The sequence below is a fragment of the Mytilus galloprovincialis genome, chromosome 1 (assembly GCF_965363235.1).
Source record: "Mytilus galloprovincialis chromosome 1, xbMytGall1.hap1.1, whole genome shotgun sequence".
Taxonomy (NCBI): domain Eukaryota; kingdom Metazoa; phylum Mollusca; class Bivalvia; order Mytilida; family Mytilidae; genus Mytilus; species Mytilus galloprovincialis.
Genome location: NC_134838.1, coordinates 40,836,936 through 40,858,301, shown reverse-complemented (window position 1 = coordinate 40,858,301; position 21,366 = coordinate 40,836,936). Strand labels below are relative to the sequence as shown.

At 32.5% G+C, this 21,366-nt stretch overlaps 1 protein-coding gene and 1 long non-coding RNA gene across 2 annotated transcripts in view; both read left to right on the top strand.

Annotated features, from left to right (window-relative positions):
- Nucleotides 1-15,848, top strand: part of LOC143074493 (histamine H1 receptor-like) — a 72,893-nt gene extending 57,045 nt beyond the window's left edge. Inside the window, exon 2 of the mRNA XM_076249930.1 lies at nucleotides 14,031-15,848. Within this exon, the coding sequence (XP_076106045.1) occupies nucleotides 14,031-15,530 (1,500 nt within the window). The 3' untranslated portion in view covers nucleotides 15,531-15,848. The remainder of the gene's footprint in view (nucleotides 1-14,030) is intronic.
- On the top strand, nucleotides 390-2,798 carry LOC143074507 (uncharacterized). Its single transcript, XR_012977902.1, has 2 exons — nucleotides 390-602; nucleotides 1,964-2,798. It is a non-coding gene; the product is annotated as an uncharacterized LOC143074507 (long non-coding RNA).
- Nucleotides 15,849-21,366: the final 5,518 nt, after the last annotated feature.

Sequence of the window (21,366 nt, the reverse complement as noted above, 5' to 3'; positions counted from 1 at the left end):
TTAGAATTTGAAATTAATACCTTTGCCTTGGTTGTTTTTGACTTAAAAATCCTTTTATTTTCAGATTAATGTCTAAATTTTGCATTTTCTAATTTCAGTTTAAGGCAAAAAACATTGGTTTAATCGATTTTTCGTAAAATTTCCCCGGTAGATTTTTTTTAAAAACAGATATGTCAAAGCTATGAACTTTTCGAACATTTTAAGGTAAAATAAAATGGGGGTCACCAGGCTTTTAAAAAAGTTACGAGCTTTTGTTTAACCCCTCTACCCCATAAGATCTGATTTCAATGCACTCCATTAATTACTTAATTGTGAATTCTTTATTGATGGCTTTAATAAAATAATGTTTGTAATTATGTCAATAAACGATGACTGAATATAAATGTGGTTATCGTATTACTGTTTGTTATCAAAATAGCGAAATTTTGATTATTTTGGTGAAATACGGTAATTTTGTCTGGCGCGAGTTGCTTCCCTCTTATTTGGCGCCATTATCGGACCAGAGGAATTTCAAGGTCGCCATTGCCGAGCAGCATACTATATTGATGAATACGACCATGTGCATGCATAACAGACATTGTGGCGAATATACAACGATGAAGGTAGAGTTATTACATAAGAAAACATAGATTTCGATATATTAGGCAGCCAAATGTTATCAGTATAACGAAAAATACACACTTGGGGGTTGTCTCAAAATACTCGCTACTGTTGAAAATCACTGCGACTGAAACCTTGCACGGGCTCAATTTCTGTTCCATGTTTAATGTTAGAGATCGTTATAGCTGGTATCTTATTTATGTGTTTATTTTACCCTTTACAGACAAGTTGTAAACATGTCTGGCCAGTTTTAAAAAATATCCGTGTGCAAACGGCCGAAGAGGAAGGGTGACATCTACTATGAAGCACCACAACTGTCATTTTTACGCTACCGTTAGTGTCAATGAATTAGTCTTTTTAAATCATCATTTGTAATATATAATTTCTTAGCCGAGTCAGGGTCATATGTATGTGGGGTACCCCATAACTTCCCTCGGAACAGTTTCTACTCCTTAGGCTTAGCCCTAACTATATTTCCCTTCCCTTTTTACCCTAAAATCCCCCCCCCCCTTTTATTTCAATACTTCCATCTCCTTGTTCCAAGACCAAATAAAAATGACAAAATATATTTCCAAGATACCCCCTTTTCTCTGATTCCTCATTCCCCTGTCCATCCCTCAATTAAGGTCCTCAAGGGGTTTGATTGACTTGTTTATTTTCTTGAGAATATGATATAATTGGCCTAATTTGTAAATGATAAACCCTACACCATATTGAAGGATTCGTCTTGATCAATTACAATTTGTTTACCATAACCCCCCCCTCCCCCTAGGGAGTTAGGTATACCAATATGTCTTAAGGTCTAGTAACAGAAGTATCAGGGTTAAACATGTACAGAGTGTGGCCATAAGTATTTGTCACTTGAGATTTTTAGCTGTACATGTATATTGTATATAAAACTACATTTTTTTTTAATATTTTGGATTGATTTTGAGCATCCTGGTACCAATAGAAGCAGTATTATCACAGGTTTATTTTTTTGGTTATATTTTTTTGTGTCTCATTTTCATTATTTTCTGTTCAGGAATTCGATATATATTCAACCAAATTAAATTATAAAAAAATATTTTATGTGTTCTCAAGGGAAAACAAAAACACATGAAAACGAACCTACAACATGTATTATCAAATAAACACATATTAATTTATACCATTCTACTTCTTTTAAGGTTACCCTTGCATTGTCAGTCTTATCAAACTTGCATGTACCTCCCAAATTAGGTTTCTGTTCTCCAACTTGAGTGGTGTCACTCTTTTCATTCTTTATGTGCAAGCGGCATTATGAACTAGTGTACATCTATATGCTTTTGAATGTCAATAATTGTTGATTTTCTGACAGAATTACTCTGATATTTAATTTCAGGCTGCAAGTACATTTGTACATGTACATTGCAAATGGAAAGAGTGATCTTGGAATGTTCAACTTTACTTGGAAACTATTGGCAAAGTACTGACAGAATTTCATGAGAAGCCAGTATCATATTCTAGTCTTGCAACCGGAAACTATGCGTAAAGTGCTGAAACTTAAGAACAACATTCTACATGTATATATGCAATATGTGTTGCCACAATCCACTTAAGGAGCTAAGATCAACTATAAATTGGAACTACATGTATATGCTTTAGTGCTGTCAAAATCCTTTAAAAAAATCCAATCAAAAGGACCTACTTCACCTATATATATTGCTACCTGTCCCAATGATGAATACAGATCATATATATGAGTCTTATAAAAAAAAAAAACAGTGAAGGAGAATAAAAATAATGAAAATATAGAGCTGATCAGCTAATGATTGTACATGTACATGATGTATAAATGGCAACAATTCTTACATGTATACTAGTACATTGAAATTAATTATATAAATAAATGTTTTATAAATTTGATCTCATATATATAGATATTAGAGGAATAAAATCAATCACGTTTCAAAAATTTGATTTAGTTGAGGCTTTTTACGCTCGTTTTCAGGATATTATGGTATACCATTGACTGTCCGTCGTCAACATGTCGGACATATACTCAAAAATAATAAATACTAAAAGGTACATGTAGTAGATAAACTATTTGCGTGCAATAATTTACAATTCTGTCTGGCAATGTCATTGACCACATAATCACTTGTATGGTTCATTGGTCAACAGTAAGTCCTCTTTTAATATGCTATATTGTGAAATAAATATGTCATCTTCATGTATATTTGGTGTATGAAATGATTATTAAATGTATTATTTAAGAATTGAATGCTTCTTTTTGTAAATTTATTGGGGTGTAAAAGCGTTGACCGAAGTACATTTTGTATGAAGCGCGGAAGCGCTTCATTCTAAAAATGTACGCACGGTCAACGCTTTTACAACCCTATAAAGTTACAAAAAGAAGCATTCAATACTTATAATTACATTTTTATACGCCCGGGACGGGACGTATTATGGTATACCGTTGTCCGTCCGTCCGTCTGTCCGTCCGTCCGTCCGTCCGTCCGTCCGTCGTCCACACTTCGGACAATAACTCAAAAACGCTTTCACTAATTTCCATGAAACTTTGGTGAATTGTTTATATCTATTGACGTAAGCTCCCTTTCGTTTTTTTTTAATTTCAGATTTTAAGTTTTGGATTTATGGGGCTTTATTCATAAAAAAGGGGGGATTTTTAACACTTCGGACAATAACTCAAAAAGGCTTTCACCAATGTCCATGAAACTTTGGTGAATTGTTTATATCTATTGACGTAAGCTCCCTTTCGTTTTTTTTTAATTTCAGATTTTAAGTTTTGGATTTATGGGGCTTTATTCATAAAAAAAGGGGGATTTTCAACACTTCGGACAATAACTCAAAAAGGCTTTCACTAATGTCCATGAAACTTTGGTGAATTGTTTATATCTATTGATGTAAGCTCCCTTTCAATTTTTATAAATTTCAGATTTTAAGTTTTGGATTTATGGGGCTTTATTCATAAAAAAAAGGGGATTTTCAACACTTCGGACAATAACTCAAAAAGGCTTTCACTAATGTCCATGAAACTTTGGTGAATTGTTTATATCTATTGATGTAAGCTCCCTTTCAATTTTTATAAATTTCAGATTTTAAGTTTTGGATTTATGGGGCTTTATTCATAAAAAAAGGGGGATTTTTAACACTTCTGACAATAACAAAAAGGCTTTCACCAATGTCCATGAAACTTTGGTGAATTGTTTATATCTATTGATGTAAGCTCCCTTTCAATTTTTATAAATTTCAAATTTTAAGTTTTGGATTTATGGGGCTTTATTCATAAAAAAAGGGGATTTTTAACACTTCGGACAATAACTCAAAAAGGCTTTCACCAATGTCCTTGAAACTTTGGTGAATTGTTTATATCTTTTGATGTAAGCTCCCTTTCAGATTTTACATTTCCGTGTTATGAATTTTAATGCTTAAAAAAGGGGGGATTTTCCAATAAAAGACAAGTTAAAAGAGCAACGGGCGTATCATGCGCTAAAGCGCAGCCTTTTATTTAGCTATGATTATGAAAACACGAATTTTATATATTTTATTATTTAATTCACCTGTGCACTTTATTGTTGGAGCACGTGTTATCATGAATGAAAAGTTGTATTGAGCAATGCAACTGCTTACGGAATAACATGTGATGTGCAGTTAGCCAATCAGAATAAAATATTATAATGAAACATACATCTAATGTAATTATAACAAATTAAAATATCAAATAAGAGGATTTGATATGATTGTAAATGAGACACAAGACTCAAGAGACCAAATAACACAGAAATAACTATACATGTAGGTCACCATATGGACTTCAACAATGAGTAAAACCTATTCTGCATAGTTGGTTTTAAAGGCCTTAAATGACAAGTGAACAATTTAAAACATTTCAAATGAGAAAACTAATGGTGATTTATGTAAAAAAAGAATGAATGAAAAACAAATATGTCTGTCTTGCAGGGTTTATCTGAACTTAAACTCATTTTCATGGACTTGTCTGTTTCTTGAATTCTAAATATGTTTCAAAATATTTGGTTGATGGGATGATTGTTACAAAGTCCGACATGGGGTGCAGGCTCATTGGTTGATTATATTGTGAATAACTGAAGCCGGTCCTGCTTTGGCAGTCAGTCCCCACATTGCCACTGGAGAAATAAAATAGCTAAGAAAAAAAATTGAATCAGGATAATTTTCTGTCGATATGCACATCTACATAGTATGTCCTTATTATCTAAAAAGGTTTCATGAAATTCTGTTGTGCGGTTTGAGAGGAGTTGCAATGACACACTGTTGCAGTAGTATATTGAAGCAAATAAGTTCAAAGGGGCCTTACTCCTAGAAAAAAAAATGTGTACATCTAAATAGTATGTCCTTATCTAAAAAGGTTTCATAAAATTCTATTGTGCGGTTTGACAGGAGTTGCAAGGACAAACATGCAGTAGTATATTGAAGCAAATAAGTTCAAAGGGGCATAACTCATAGAAAAAACTTGACTCGTAAATTCCTGTCGATATGCACATCTGCATAGTATGTCCTTATTATCTGAAATGGTTTCATGAAATTTTGTTGGGCGGTTTGAGAGTTGTGATGACAAGAAACAGGACTGATAGACTGGCTGATGGACGGACGGACGGGTTAAAAACATTATACCCTTCGCCACTTCGTTGCATAGGGTATACAAATAGGAAGATGGGGTATCATTGTTTATGAGGGAACTCTTCACCAGAGACCAATTTACATAGAAGATAACAATTATGTCCCCGAACGGACTTCAACAATTACCATAAACTGATATATCGCATAGTCAAACAAATAAAAGTACCAGAAATTACGTTTTTATGCCCCACCTACGATAGTAGAGGGGCATTATGTTTTCTGGTCTGTGCCTCCGTTCGTTCGTCCGTCTGTGCGTCCGTTCGCTTCAGGTTAAAGTTTTTGGTCAAGGTAGTTTTTGAAGAAGTTGAAGTCCAATCAACTTGAAACTTAGTACACATGTTCCCCATGATATGATCTTTCTAATTTTAATGCCAAATTATAGTTTTGACCCCAATTTCATGGTCCACTGAACATAGAAAATGATAGTGCGAAGTTCAGGTTAAAGTTTTTGGTCAAGGTAATTTTGATGAAGTTAAAGTTACATCAACTTGAAACTTAGTACACATGTTCCCTATGATATGATCTTTCTAATTATAATTCCAAATTATAATTTTGACCCCAATTTCACGGTCCACTGAACATAGAAAATGATAGCGCGAGTGGGGCATCCGTGTACTATGGACACATTCTTGTTTTATATGATTGCACATAATGAAAATTTAATTTGCATACTGAATGATCACTGGCAAATATTTCAAGCATAATACGGATGAGAACATGCAGATAAGTATCAATTATGAAAGTTATGCAAAGTAAGAGGAGCTAGATATATGGACTGCCATAAGAAAATGAATGGACAATTATGCTTGGTGCATGTATAGGCAAAATTCCCCGTTTTTACCCTACGAGGCTTCGTATGTATATATCCAGCTGTTTGAACACCCTGTCTAATCAAGGGATCATCTGTCATATTTCTATGTTAACCACACGATATGAAAATAAGCAGATGTGGTATGATTGCCAATGAAACAACTATCCACCAAAGTTCAAATTTAAAATTCAATATTATAAATAAAAAAAACATTATCTCCTTTTATCATCACGCATAGATCGATGATTAGTTATGCATTTCTTTGCCACGGTAAGATCAAATCAGTGTTCAAAACAAAATTGTCATTCACATTTTTTTGCCGCAATGACATCACTTGACTATATTTTTTTTAATCAAGAACTTTTCTTATTAGCTTACCTTTTAAAAGAGCATGTCAAAAATTAAGATAGAAGTTAAAGTTTGCCAACATCACCGGCTAATAGAGCGTTCCTGTGTACTGGGCGTAGTTTTTAAATTACAATCCAAACTTTTCCTGAACCTAGTAGTAGTATAGATTTTTTTATATATAAAGTCTTTAGTAGTATTTGAGACTGTCCGGCACGCTGCGTGTGTATGTCCTAGCAAAATCCCGACATCGTGAAACCAAAAATTTTGCGGTTCTCCGCAAAGAATGCAGCATTGAGGAATTATATCATAGACCGATATATAAGGTTGGAATACTAGGCCAGTCCCGGTTACTTTTGACAGTGGTGGATCCAGGGGGAGGGTTCCGGGGATTGGAACTCCCCTTTTTTGGACGATAGAATGGGGAAATATAGTTGGAACACCCTAACTCTTCTGTCCTGGGTTGGGAACCCCCTTTTAAAATGGCTGGATCCGCCCCGATTGATTAATTATCATCTTCATGAAAAGGCGGAAAACAGCAAATTATTGAAGTGTCGTTTTATTTCTGCAGGAAAACAAATTATCATTTTAGTTAAATAAGTTGCTGGATCCATTAGTCTATTTTAATAAAACCCAGTGCTCTGATTCAATTATTTTAGTTTTAATGCTGATATTTGTTTTTTTTTTTTTTTAATATGAACTCGGTTGACATATTGATAGATACGACAGGAAATTGCAAATCAACAAAATAACAATTCAGCAAAATAAGTAATAGAAGAAAAGTATCATAAAAATAGAAAACATTGGCCCCGAGGTCTTAGATTATAGGACTTAGTCTATTGTTCCGGAAATCATGGAATTGTGATACGAGAAAAAATTTCAAATGATTTTCGTGCAGGTAAACAAATCTTTAAATTAAAATGTTAGGTGTGCCTGTCAAGTATTAAGTCTGTTAGAAAATTGGCATGTTCAAATTTGTTTTGGGGAAAATAAAAAAATATTTAACTATAATTATCAAAATTTTGCAGTGGAAAAATATATCGCATACTCGGGAATAAACTCCAAAAAATACTTGAAAATAAAGATATTTCAAGTTTTAAATAGAGTTATGACAGAAACAAACTGTTATAAAACGCCAAACGGATTATAGCTTGAAAATAAACCCGCCCCGATGCTTTTAAAGCATACTATACGGACAGAGACATATATACACATATATGTCTCTGATACGGGTCACACGTTTACATGTTTTTGAAAGCTATACGATGACATGAAGTTGTTTACATCGCTATCATTTGTTTACAGTTAATCATTGCGTCATTGGCAAAACATTTTCAATGTGAAGAAAGCGCTTTGAATTTCTGATCGAACATATTTCCTGTTTTGAAGAACGTTTTGCATCATTTGTTTACATCGTCAAGGGTGCTTTCATACACGCCCGCGTTCCAAGGTCGTCAAAGTTATTTTTGAGAAGACCCCTAAAAGCGACCGTTCCCAAGGCAGTCGTCGTAAAAAACATGCGTTAAAATATGCGCACTGTTAAAGGGCCGAGCCACGTTAAACAAAAAATACTCACCCTGAGCTGACATTTCGTGATAGATAAACTTACACGTGTTGTCGCCTGTTTGAAAATAATCAAAACATGATTTCGTGTAGTTCAGCCACGTTTTCTATAGCTTTTAGCTCTTCCTTTATTGAGTTTTAATAGTTAGTAATTACGGAAGTGGGAGTTGTAATCTGATTTATTTAAAATGATATTTTGAATAGTTTCAATTCATTGTTAATACTGTCCCCTAAGCGCGATACACGTTTAAGTCTAAAAAGACTAAATAAGATTTCTTCCGAGCCCGAGCTGCTAAGATTGTTTGAGTTGCGTAATATTGCATACATAATATGAATATATCGGACTTGTAAGGGAGCAATCATTTACTTGAAAAATAGGAGACGTGAGGACAAGTAGGTTTAACTACTGTAATACAACATTACCATCTTCGTGTCATAAATCGCAATTTGTACTTTTAAAATTCCTGCAATCGAAAAATATTTGAACTAGATGACGTAAAAACAAGAACGGATGGGCTGACTTCGATCACCGTTTGAAAAAGACATAAATGTACACGTATTGTCGACTACTGGTTTATACTCAAAATTTGATTATGTATAGTTCACCCAGTACGAAATTAAACATAACATTAACCTCTTCCTTGTTCTGTTTTAATAATTAGTAATAAAGGAAAATACGAATTATAATCAGATTTATTATCAATTATTTTAAAATCATTTCAAGTCATCCGCTATCTTGTCCCTTAGCACGTTTTTTTTTTTTTGCCTAATCAAATATCTGTCATGCACAATGTAGTCGTTTTAAAAAGACAAAAATAGATACCTTCCGAGTGTGAGCTGCCAAGAATGTTTGAATTACGTAAAATTGCATACTTGATATCAATGTAGACTTATAAAGCAGCAATCATTTACTTGAACAAAAGGAGACATGAGTACAAGTAGGTTATACTGTAATACAACGTAGCCATATGCAACATCTTAATGTCATAAATTCGCAATTTGTACTTTTAAAATTACTGTAATCGTTAAATATTGGAATTAGATGTTGTAAAAAAACGAACTGTTGGGTTTCCTTCGATTATTTTTAAAAAAATACTTAAAGGTGAACTTGTCGTCGCTTTCTGGTTTATAATTCAAATGTATTTTGTTCAATTCACTCGGCATGATGTTTTTCATAACTTTTCGCTGTTCCTCTGTTGTATTTTAATAATTAGTAATAAAGGAAATTACGATTTGTAATCTGATTTATTATAGAATAATCCGCTATCTTGTCCCTTAGCGGTTTTTTTTTATTGCCTCATCAAATATCTTTCATATACAATACAGTTCTAAAAGGTCTTTTTAAAAAGACGGAAATATATATCTTCCGAGCGTAAGCTGCCAAGAATGTTTGAATTACGTAACATTGAAAACTTGATATCAACACAGCAGACTTATAAGGGAGCAATCATTTACTTGAAAAATAGGAGACGTGAGGACAAGTAGGTTTAACTACTGTAATACAACATTACCATCTTCGTGTCATAAATCGCAATTTGTACTTTTAAAATTCTTACAATCGATAAATATTTGAACTAGATGACGTAAAAACAAGAACGGATGGGCTGACTTCGATCACCGTTTGAAAAAGACATAAATGTACACGTATTGTCGACTACTGGTTTATACTCAAAATTTGATTATGTATAGTTCACCCAGTACGAAATTAAACATAACATTAACCTCTTCCTTGTTGTGTTTTAATAATTAGTAATAAAGAAAAATACGAATTATAATCAGATTTATTATCAATTATTTTAAAATAATTTCAAGTCATCCGCTATCTTGTCCCTTAGCACGTTTTTTTTTTTGACTAATCAAATATCTGTCATACACAATGTAGTCGTTTTAAAAAGACAAAATTAGATACCTTCCGAGTGTGAGCTGCCAAGAATGTTTGAATTACGTAAAATTGCATACTTGATATCAATGTAGACTTATAAAGCAGCAATCATTTACTTGAACAAAAGGAGACATGAGTACAAGTAGGTTATACTGTAATACAACTTAGCCATATGCAACATCTTAATGTCATAAATTCGCAATTTGTACTTTTAAAATTACTGTAATCGTTAAATATTGGAATTAGATGTTGTAAAAAAAACGAACTGTTGGGTTTCCTTCGATTATTTTTAAAAAAATACTTAAAGGTGAACTTGTCGTCGCTTTCTGGTTTATAATTCAAATGTATTTTGTTCAATTCACTCGGCATGATGTTTTTCATAACTTTTCGCTGTTCCTCTGTTGTATTTTAATAATTAGTAATAAAGGAAATTACGAGTTGTAATCTGATTTATTATAGAATAATCCGCTATCTTGTCCCTTAGCGGTTTTTTTTTATTTGCCTCATCAAATATCTTTCAAATACAATATAGTTCTAAAAGGTCTTTTTAAAAAGACGGAAATATATATCTTCCGAGCGTAAGCTGCCAAGAATGTTTGAATTACGTAACATTGAAAACTTGATATCAACACAGCAGACTTATAAGGGAGCAATCATTTACTTGAACAAAGGAAGACGTCAGTACAAATAGGTTAGACTATAATTCAACTAAGCCATATGAAACATCTTCATGTCATTTATTTGAAACTTGTACTTTTTGAAATTGCTGTAATCGTTAAATAGTAGAATTAAATGACGTAAAACACGAACTGCTGAGCTGACTTTGATCAATATTTAAAAAAATGTAAAGTTACACGTGTTGTCGTTTACTGGTTTATAATCAAAATTTGTGTTTGTACAGTTCACTCGGCACGACATTGTGCATAACCTTTAGCGAATCCTTTGTTGTGTTTTAATGATTAGTTATAAAGGAAATTACGAGTTGTAATCCGATTAATTAACAATTATATTTCGATTAATTTCAATTCAACCACTATCTTGTCCCTAAGCACTTATTTTTTTTTTCTTTTTTCGTTTGTTTAATCGAATATCTTCTGTACATAGTTTAGTTCTTAAAGGTCGTTTTCTCCAGAGCCCGGGTTGTCAAGATTGTTTGAATTCCGTAATTTTGCATACTTGACATCATTCTGCCAGATTTATAAAGAAACAATCATTTACTTGGACAAAATGAGCCATGAGTGCAAGTAGGTTAGACTGTTATACAACAAAACCAAATATGACATTCTCACGTCATATATTCTCAATTTGTACTTTTAATATTAGAGCAATCTTTGAATATTATAAATAGATGTTGTGAAAAATATACGCATGCTCAACTGACTGTTTGTTATGTACTGCTAATAAGCAAAAGTAGATTTTTCTACATTTCACTCACTTGTGTTGTTGATATTGTAATTTGTTATCTTTGTACCGATGTATTACGTTGGCTTTATAAGAATGAAGATATATATGTTTAGACAATGTTTGCATAGCTTATGTTCTTTATGTGTTGCGTTGCAATCATTGGTAATCTAGACATAAGGATTTGTTATCTGATTCATTAAAATTATATTGAGAATTAAAAACGAATTGTTCAGAGAACTATTGAAGGTATTTCCACCAAAAACATTGTATTTTAATATGAAAGTTGTAAAATTAAGTTTAAAATGTCATTTCAATCGTCAAATGATAGCTTATTGTACGCTGATTCCAAAAATATATGGTTTCTATACAATATTTTTTTTAAAGAAGGGAGATAATTTGTTACTTCCGGTTTGAAAAATGTAACCTCCGATAATATTTGAATATTTACTTGACACTGATTCCAAAAATATCTGGTTCTATATACTTTTATATTAATAAAGTACAAAAATAGCTACTTCCGGTAACCCAAGATCACTTCCGGTTGTTTTTTTCAAGTAAATGGATTGATACCTTTTGATAACAGTCTCATGGCTTGATCATGTATACATATGAGGTAAAAGCAAAGGTCAAAATCTAGAACGTCAAATTAAGCTATTACCTTGAGATCAATTTCAAGGTCATAAACCAAGGTCCTCAAATTAAAAGACCATAGGTCTCAATTATATTTGGTTAATGAGTTATATCACCATACGCATATTTTTAAATACAAAAGGGGAGAAAAATCCCTTTTATATTCAACGTACCCTTGCAATCAAAATTTACGTGTTAGGACATGTCGCAACTAACAATTTAGTAAAAATAATTTGTTAATATCTTGACCTTTGACCTTGACCTAATTTTCATTTTTCTAGACCAAGGACCTCAAATTTAAAGATCCTAGGTCTCTATCACTTATGGTTTACAAGATAGAGATGCATATCACTTATATTAAATGCATAAGGGGAAATAACTCTCATATGGAGCGTTCATATTGCTTCGGTCAAAATAGGACAAATCATGCGAAGGATATAATGAGGAATTTAATAAAATAAATTTGTCGTAATCTTTTACGGTTGCTAAGGAATAGTGGACACAAGGAAAACAGTGTTTGGGGGATAACTCCTACAAAGAAAAGTATTGGGTTACGCAGGGTAAATTTCAAAAGCGCATAAACTGTTCGATATCATATACCAAATATCTAAGCGACATATTGCGAAACAAATATTTATCGCAAGAACAAAATAAGGCGGAAAAAAGAAAAACAATAGGTCTTTCCATAGAAAAGTGGAAAGACCTAATTATCCCATTCAACCACTGTCTGGTTGTAATGTTATTTCGTATTTTTGTAAAAACTTTTGTATTTTTGAAAAAACTAAGGATTTTCTTATCCTAGGCATAGATTACTTTAGTCGTATTTTGCACAACTTTTCAGAAATTTTGGATCCTCAATGGTCTTCAACTTTGTACTTGTTTGGCTTTATAAATATTTTGATATGAGCGTCACTGATGAGTCTCATGTAGACGAAACGCGCGTCTGGCGTACTAAATTATAATCCTGCTACCTTTGATAACTATTTACACCACTGGGTCGATGCCACTGCTGGTGGACGTTTCGTCCCCGAGGGTATCACCAGCCCAATAGTCAACACTTTGGTGTTGACATGAATTTCAATAATGTGGTCATTTTTATAAATTTCCTGTTTACAAAACTTTGATTTTTTTTGGAAAAACCAAGGATTTTTTTATCCCAGGTATAGATTACCTTAGTCGTATTTGGCACAACTTTTTAGAAATTTTGGATCCTCAATGCTCTTCAACTTTGTACTAGTTTGGCTTTATAAATATTTTGATATGAGCGTCACTGATGAGTCTTTTGTAGATGAAACGCGCGTCTGGCGTACTAAATTATAATCCTGGTACCTTTGATAACTATTTGTGATCTCTAGTTATTTATGGTTTCCCTTTTTTGCAGATTATCTTTAGCAAACCTCAAAAATATATATTTAGTTGAATATTATAAAATTGAGCATAAAAATTAACCGTCTAAACATCGTATTAAGAAAATTACTGAACAAGTAAACAGTTTTCTTTTAACTAAAAATCAAATTTGATGTTGCGATGTTTTTGTTAATGAAATTGTTGATAGATCAATTATAATCAAGACAGTTAAGAACTTTGCGAGAAGTCTGTTGGAATATTTTTAATAACAATTAAGCCTGCAATTTGAGCGCAGGCGATTTGCTCTTTTTGATGGAATGACTTAAAATTAAAACATGAAAATACACTATGTTTGATTATCATTAAGTTATAAATTACTACTTCCCAAAGGAAACCTTTGCATTGTCAATTAAAATAGACGAAAGTTTTTTTTTCTTCGTCTAATTGTTTTTGTATGACAATAGACAAAAAAAAAAAAAAAAAAAAAAAAAACACTCTTGTATCATATATTTTCTTGGAAAATTAATAAATCTTGTTCAATATCAAATTTCATTTTTGGTAGTACAATGAACCGAATGGGGTTAAAGTTTTCCGGATTAACAAATGTTCCAACGTTTTGATTCGTGTTCCTTTATTTATCATTTTTTGTTAGTTTTATTTGTTTCTTCATAAATTAATAAAAGCTTTTTCCTTATGACGTCATAATAAACTTCTGTTGGTATTATTTGAATACAAATAATAGTAATTAAAAAAGGTACTTTTATATATCAAAAAATTGGTTAAATATATATTCTTTTATCTTTTCAGGTAAGCAACATGTACATAGTAAGCCTCGCTGTGGCCGATTTAATTGTTGGTATGTTTGTTATGCCAATTAGTGCTATATATATCTTCACCGAACAATGGTATTTTGGTGTAGGACTATGCCAGTTATGGATATCTGTGGATTACATAGCCAGCACGGCGTCTATATTTAATTTGTTTATATTGAGTGTTGATAGATACTGTTCTGTAAAGTCACCTTTGAAGTATATTAGAAAACGAACGAAAAAGAGGGCGTTATTTATGATATCTTTTGTTTGGTTCTTGTCATCACTGTGGATAATTCCAATTGTTGGATGGCATTTCTTTGTGTTCGGTGGTATAAGAAGTATACCTTCCAATGTTTGTGAGACTGAATATGCAAAGGATTCAGCATTCAAAGTAATAACAGCTTTCTTTAATTTTTATCTTCCACTTACTATAATGATATGTCTTTATGGAAAAGTATTTCATGAAATTCGAAAACGTTCAGCATTAGAACTTGGGCAGAGACACACATCAAAACATCCAACTGTTCAATTTTTACCAAGCTTAGATTCCCAAACATTAGATGATAGCAGTGAAAACAATTTAACAACTTCTCTCAAAGAAGATTCAAAAATGCATTTTTCAAGTGGATTTTACTCAGTTCATGGAAATAATTGTCAACAAACAACTTATAGAACTCGTCGACGTAATAATGTGATACCAAAAGCCTATCGAGAATTCCATGTCACTGAGTTTAACACGCGATATATTCCTAAACGACGTATTGAATACATTTACGATGAGGGTGTATTCGATTCCACAACAGAAAAATTGGAGCGATATTATTACAAAAAACAAATGAATGGTTCATGTCAGAGTGGACCTACATCATATGCCTGTGATATAGGTATAGATCAGTCTCCTCCTTCCGGAACACCGACGGGAAGTTCTAGTAGTGAAGATCGACAGTCTGTAAGGTCGCTAGAGCCTCCGCTAACACAGAAAAAGAAGTCACTATATTCACTCACTAATGGTTTGAAACAAATTCGACAGGCAACGAACATAATGGACCATACCTCAGTTGCTAGTCAGAAAGCCCATATAAACGGTAAAAATCGCTTAACAACACTGAACGATGACTCGCATAGACGCATTTCAAAATTACTTAACATTGGACACCGTCTTCGTAATATTCGTAGAAGTTCTTCATTGACAAAAGAAATAAAAGCGGCAAGACAGCTTGGAGTAATCATGGGAGCTTTTACGCTTTGTTTTCTACCATACTTTATTTTATTTCTCGTTGTCGCATTCTGTGATGGATGTATTGATCCAGGACTTCTAACCGCAATGACGTGGATTGGATATCTTAATTCGACACTTAATCCTTTTCTTTATCCATTGTGCAATACAAATTTTCGAAGGAAATTTAGAAAGATGTTTGGATTTAAATCGCGTCCCAGACATAGACCTGATGTCAATAACACAGAACGAAATAGCTTTACAATGCGATATGATTAATTTGCGTTGGTAAAATGAAAATGGTGCTAATCACATGTAAGCTGCATTTGGACTAGACAATCTAAAACATAATCCTGACTGGTCAATTTGCATAAAAATATCACAAGATCACTAAGTCATGTAAATTTGTGTTCATAAAAGTAGCATACATATTCGAATGTGTAATAGCATTCATGATACATATCACTTTATAGATATCTTTTAGCTTAAGTTAAGTTAGTTTCGTTTGAAATTAACACTCAAAAGATATCGATAAATAAAGGCAACAGTAGTATACCACTGTTCAAAACTCATAAATCTATGGACAAAAAACAAAATCGGGGCAACAAACTAAAACTGAGGGAAACGCATTAAATATCACAGGAGAACAACGACACAACATTAAAATGTAACACACACAGCAACGGACTAAGCATTAGACAAAATCCGATGAACAATTCGTTCATGCATACATGCATCAATGAACATCAAAACCAAGAATGCAAAATAGTTTTGTGACCGAATTTAGATTTAAAGCAGGAACGACACTTTATAAGACACACACAAAAAAACATAAAAAAGACTATTCATTGGTCAACAACTTTAAGCAACTATAGGCTAAAACATAGTAGGCACTTTCTGCTACAATTTCGCAGCTGTCTATAACCCTGTTGTCAATAGTATATAGAGAACCAATGAAGAATGAGTACTAAAGAAATGAATGTCACATTCCCGCCTTAAGCTGCCTACATTGATATCTTAACAATGAATGAACTATTCGAAATACTAAGGATTATTTAGGCATATTTAGCCGTATTTGGGTAATCTTTTTTTGGGTCCTCAAAGCTCTTACTTGTTTTACTTTCTAAGTTTTATGATCTGAGGGTCACTGATGTCTATTGAAGACGAAAAGCACGTCTGGCCTTTCTCAATTTGAAAATATATTGGTGAGGTGACGACTCCTGTGCTATATGTTGACTCAAAAAACAAAGTCAAGAGTAATAGATTTTATATGGGGATTTTTTTTTAAACAATTTAAAAAAAATGAATTGGATCAATTGAGGATCGAGTGTTGTATTCCAGACATTATTTGATACAGACATTTTGCAAAATTAAAAGACTCATAATAGCCGTTCGTTAAAGGAGTACAAATTAAAGGACAAATCAAGCACACAGTTTAAGAGTAGTGATAACCCAAACTTCCGTAATACAGCTGAAAAAAGATTTTTTTTTTCTAGAAAATCCTCATTATTTCGGTTATAAAATGTCCACAATCAAATTGAAACATTTACATTATAGCATCGAAATTTTAGGCAGGAAATAGTTTTCTGTGTCATTTATTTATAACCACTAAGTCGATGCCACTGCTGGTGGAGGTTTTTTCCCCGAGGATATCACCAGCCCAGGAGTCAGCACTTCTTTGTTGATATGAATTATCATTGATATGGTCGGACTTAGAAATTAACTGTTTACAAAACTTTGAATTTTTGAAATACTAAGGCTTTTCTACCTCAGGAACAGATTACCTTAGCTGTATTTGGCAAATTGTCTTAGAAATTTTTGGTCGACAACATTGCTCAATGTTCTCCAACTTTGTGTTTTATTTGGTCTTTTTAACATTTCTTTATTCGAGCGTCACTGATGAGTCTTTTATAGACGAAACGTGCGTCTGGCGCAAATAAAAATTCAATCCTGGTATTTATGATAAGTTTAAGCACTGGTTATTGTTTGACAATCATTTGTTATCTAAATATACTCCTCTTTTGTATAATACTTCACTTTTGGTATGTGTGTTTAGCTTGATTGTAATCGGCAATATTGTGATTTTCTGTTGTTTTACCTCAAATCGAAGATCTAGCATGCTCGAACTCAAGAATTAAACATGAGTTTAAACTGGTGATTGAGGTCGTCTTAATGTTTTTGTGAAGTTGGAGCCTTGCTATGACTGTGAATTTGAAACGCACCGATACAAAGTAAAATCACGAAAACACCGAACACCGAGGAAAGTGGAAAGTCACCATTTGAATGGCATAATTAAAAACTCAAACACAACTTTCATATTCCTGACTTGGGTTTTTTCGTATGTAGAAATTAGTGGATAAACCTGGTTTTATATAAGTACGAGTTCCTTAGGTTTTGTATTGTCCTTGATTTTGCATCATGAATAAAACACCAATTCGACCCTTCTCGATTTAAATTCTCAGCTTTAAGATACATTGGTGAGGTAATAACTGCTGTGCTACATTTTAACTCGAAATACAAAGTCTAGAAAACAGATTATATCAGGGGATTTGTTTTCAAACAATTTTAATTGAATCAAATGAGGATCGAGTGTTGTATATCAGACATTAATTGATACAGACACTTTGCAAACTTAGATGGAAGCTGAAAACTAAATATTGTTTAAACAGCTATTTTTCTTTTTTAAACAGTAAATTTCAGTTTTGATTTTTTGAGGCATCTTAAAATCATTGTCCCAAATCAAACTGTATGTCACATATAGTAACAAGGAAAGAAATCAGTGACTAATTTCTTATCATGAGACAGATGTATGAGTATATGAAAGGGATGGATTAATTGTTCGATCATTCAGGCAAACCATTCCTTTGCCTACTAATAGTGAAAATAAAATACAATAAGAATAAGGAAAATCTGCTTTATTCAACCTGTATAATACGACACAAAACGTAGGTTCAAAAACAAAATCGACTTATCAAATATCAGTATCAGAAAGCAATTTCTGATTACGTACTGATATATAAATCATACAACCCCTCTGGTGCTGGTTCTATTGCGCAGGGTTGTAATTTCAACATTTTGATCTATCCATGCAGGAAGGCACGATTCAGAACCAAGCGTCAAGTATTTATGAGTGGATATTTTCAACGTAGAAAAAATAAAAAGAATAACTTTATTTTTATATAACTACGAGATACACGAAAAAAAAAATAAAATTTTAATCATTGCCGTTATTAAAGAGAGTCGTAAGATAATAAAGGCCCATCCAAACTCGTTAGTTGCATATGTCTCATTGGTAATCATACCACATCTTCTTATTTTGATATGACATGTTTACAATTGCAAACACTATACAAGACCAAAAGACAAACAACAGTATACAACACACAAAATCGAAGACTAAAGACTGAACAACACGAACTCAACGAAATTAAAAAAAACTGAGTTGATCTAAATACAGGCAACAGTAGTATACCGGTGTTCGAAATTCATAAATCGATAGGGAAAAACAAATCCGGGTTACTGAGGGAAACGCATCAAATATAAGAGAACTACGACACAACATTAAAATGTGACACACACAGAAACGAACTATAATATTACAATGGCCAGTTTCCTGACTTGGTACAGGGCATGCGCATTTTAAAATAAAAATGGTGGATTGAACCTGGTTTTTTGGCATGCCAAACCTCCCCCTTTAATGGCAATGTTAATTATTGGTTCTCCTGAAGGATTAATAGAACATTCCATACAATTGGCATCAGAAATTTGGTAGAACACATTTGAGGAAAACATAGCGGCATTATGGTTAAGTCAATCAAAACATATCAGTTCGTTGTGGCGTCCGTAATGCTTTACGAAAATCATTCACAACTTGGAACACTTACAATAGCTTCCATTTCAACCATCTTCCATGCATGAAATTGTGATAGGAAAAGTACGGTCTTGAAAATTATTTAAACTGGTAAATATTTTAAGTACGAGGACATTATTCGTATAGCGGAGAGTAAAGTTAACGGATAATGCTAGCTTCTTTTGATTCTTCCTAAAACGCTCCTGCATGAAGTCAGGAAACAAGGAACAAATTTGAAAGAAGAAGTTGTTCTCATAAGAATGATGAATGTTTGTTGAAAAGTCCTTCACACATTACAAATATGTTTATCAATCAAGAACATCAAGCATCTTGGACACGTCAGTTTTAGATAATATTCTGTTTTTTTCTTCTTCTCAAATCCGCTTGATCGTTACCTTTGTTCTTCTATTCAAGTTGTCCTTTCGATTTTTAGAAACAAAGGATGAACATCTAACTCAAGCCGCTCCTAGAATAGGTATTTTTAAGATCGAAGTATCATGCGTATTTATAGATCCATTGTTTACTTCTAATTTATATCAACAACATCGCACTCGAATAGAGTATGTACTGTAATTCTTTTTTAACGTTTTCTATAGTGCCTAACAAGATTTTGTGAGGTAGACGAAATTGACTTTAAAACGATCGTATTGACTTTTGATGTGCAGAAATAGGCAGATCGGACATATTTTGACTTTAGTTACTTACTTCTTAAGTTTGGGATTAATTGTAATCAACATATTCCAATGAGACTGAAAAATGCTTTTTTTTATTATGATAAATAATAATTTTACCTGCCGTAGTCGTGCGTAAAATATATTTCGGTATTTCTCTTACGAAAATGACTTGTTTAATGGAACAAAACGTATTATTTGTAAACTTTCTCTTTACTCTTCACAATAGGCTTTTAAAAAATAACCTTTCAACTGTATATTCCGAAAATTTGGTGAAAATCGAATAAGTGGCAATTCTTACCTTTCATACCTTAACTTTCATTGATAAAACATAATATTGACTCGTCCAGTGTCCAGTTTGAAGGTCATTTTAGTTACCGTACACATTCATGCACGTTCTAATTAATCAATAGTCTAGTATGAAAAGCATAAACAAGTTTGAAGGTAAACTAATAACAACTGAATCCAATCAAATTGCCTACGATTCAATAACAATGACCAGTCCACATCATAAAATGTATAGGGGTAAACTGGGTAGGGAGAAAATGTCAGATATATTAAGTTCATTATTTTGCAATAACGAGTAAAAATTTGTTAATCAATAGATTTGTTATAATTTCATAAACATGTCGTTATGTATTGGTATAGTTTTTGGATCTTTCATTAGCGTATTTAAGGCTGTAGAAAGTTTGGCCTTCAAAAGTCAACATAATCATTGACTTTATACAGAAAATTCGCCTTTTTAAAACATTGAATGTTTCACAAATAATACGCGACAACAAAGCAAAATCATTTCTTAAAACACTGCAAAAAAAAAAAAATAATTCTGATTGATGCAGTGGTATTGTCATAAATTGCACTGGAGTGAACAGTGGTACATCAAACGTCGAATTCCCTCACACAATGTTATCACACACTATAATTGTCAAGCATTATTCCCGACTGAATCTATACTTTTAGGTTGAACATCCTATTGCTGGATTACGGAGCACAATATATCGGGACTTTAAATAACACATTTCTGAAGTGTTATTGATTTTATAAATGAGTTTTATGAATAATATAACCATTATGCAATGTCTTACAAATACCACATTTAAACACCAATTAAACTTAACAATAAAAGTTTATGTCAATAGAAAACACAAACAGTAAATACATTACGAAATACTTAACCGCTTAAAGGAGTTCAATCATTTGTAATTCAAGTGAAATTTCTGGAATTCAGGAAACAAACAACTCAAAACTGACAGGTTGTGATGATTTAATATAAGTTTTAAGCAATGGTTTCGTAATGTTTACAAATATTTTAAGAGGCCTTGTCAATTTTCTATGTATTTGTCACTCACATGTTCATGTATAAAATCCCAAAATTGTCATATTTTGTCGGATTTGAATATTATAGAGAACATCATATACTGAAAACTTTTTCAGCTATTTTGTATGTTTTTATCAAATCAAAATGTTTTTAATGATACAGGTTGCACTTTGTAATACAGCTGTTTCTCAAAACACGCCTCTTTTGGGGAGACTTTGAATATTCATAGAAAATTAATTTTGTTTACATACTGGTTCCCAGTTATGCTCTCTGTGT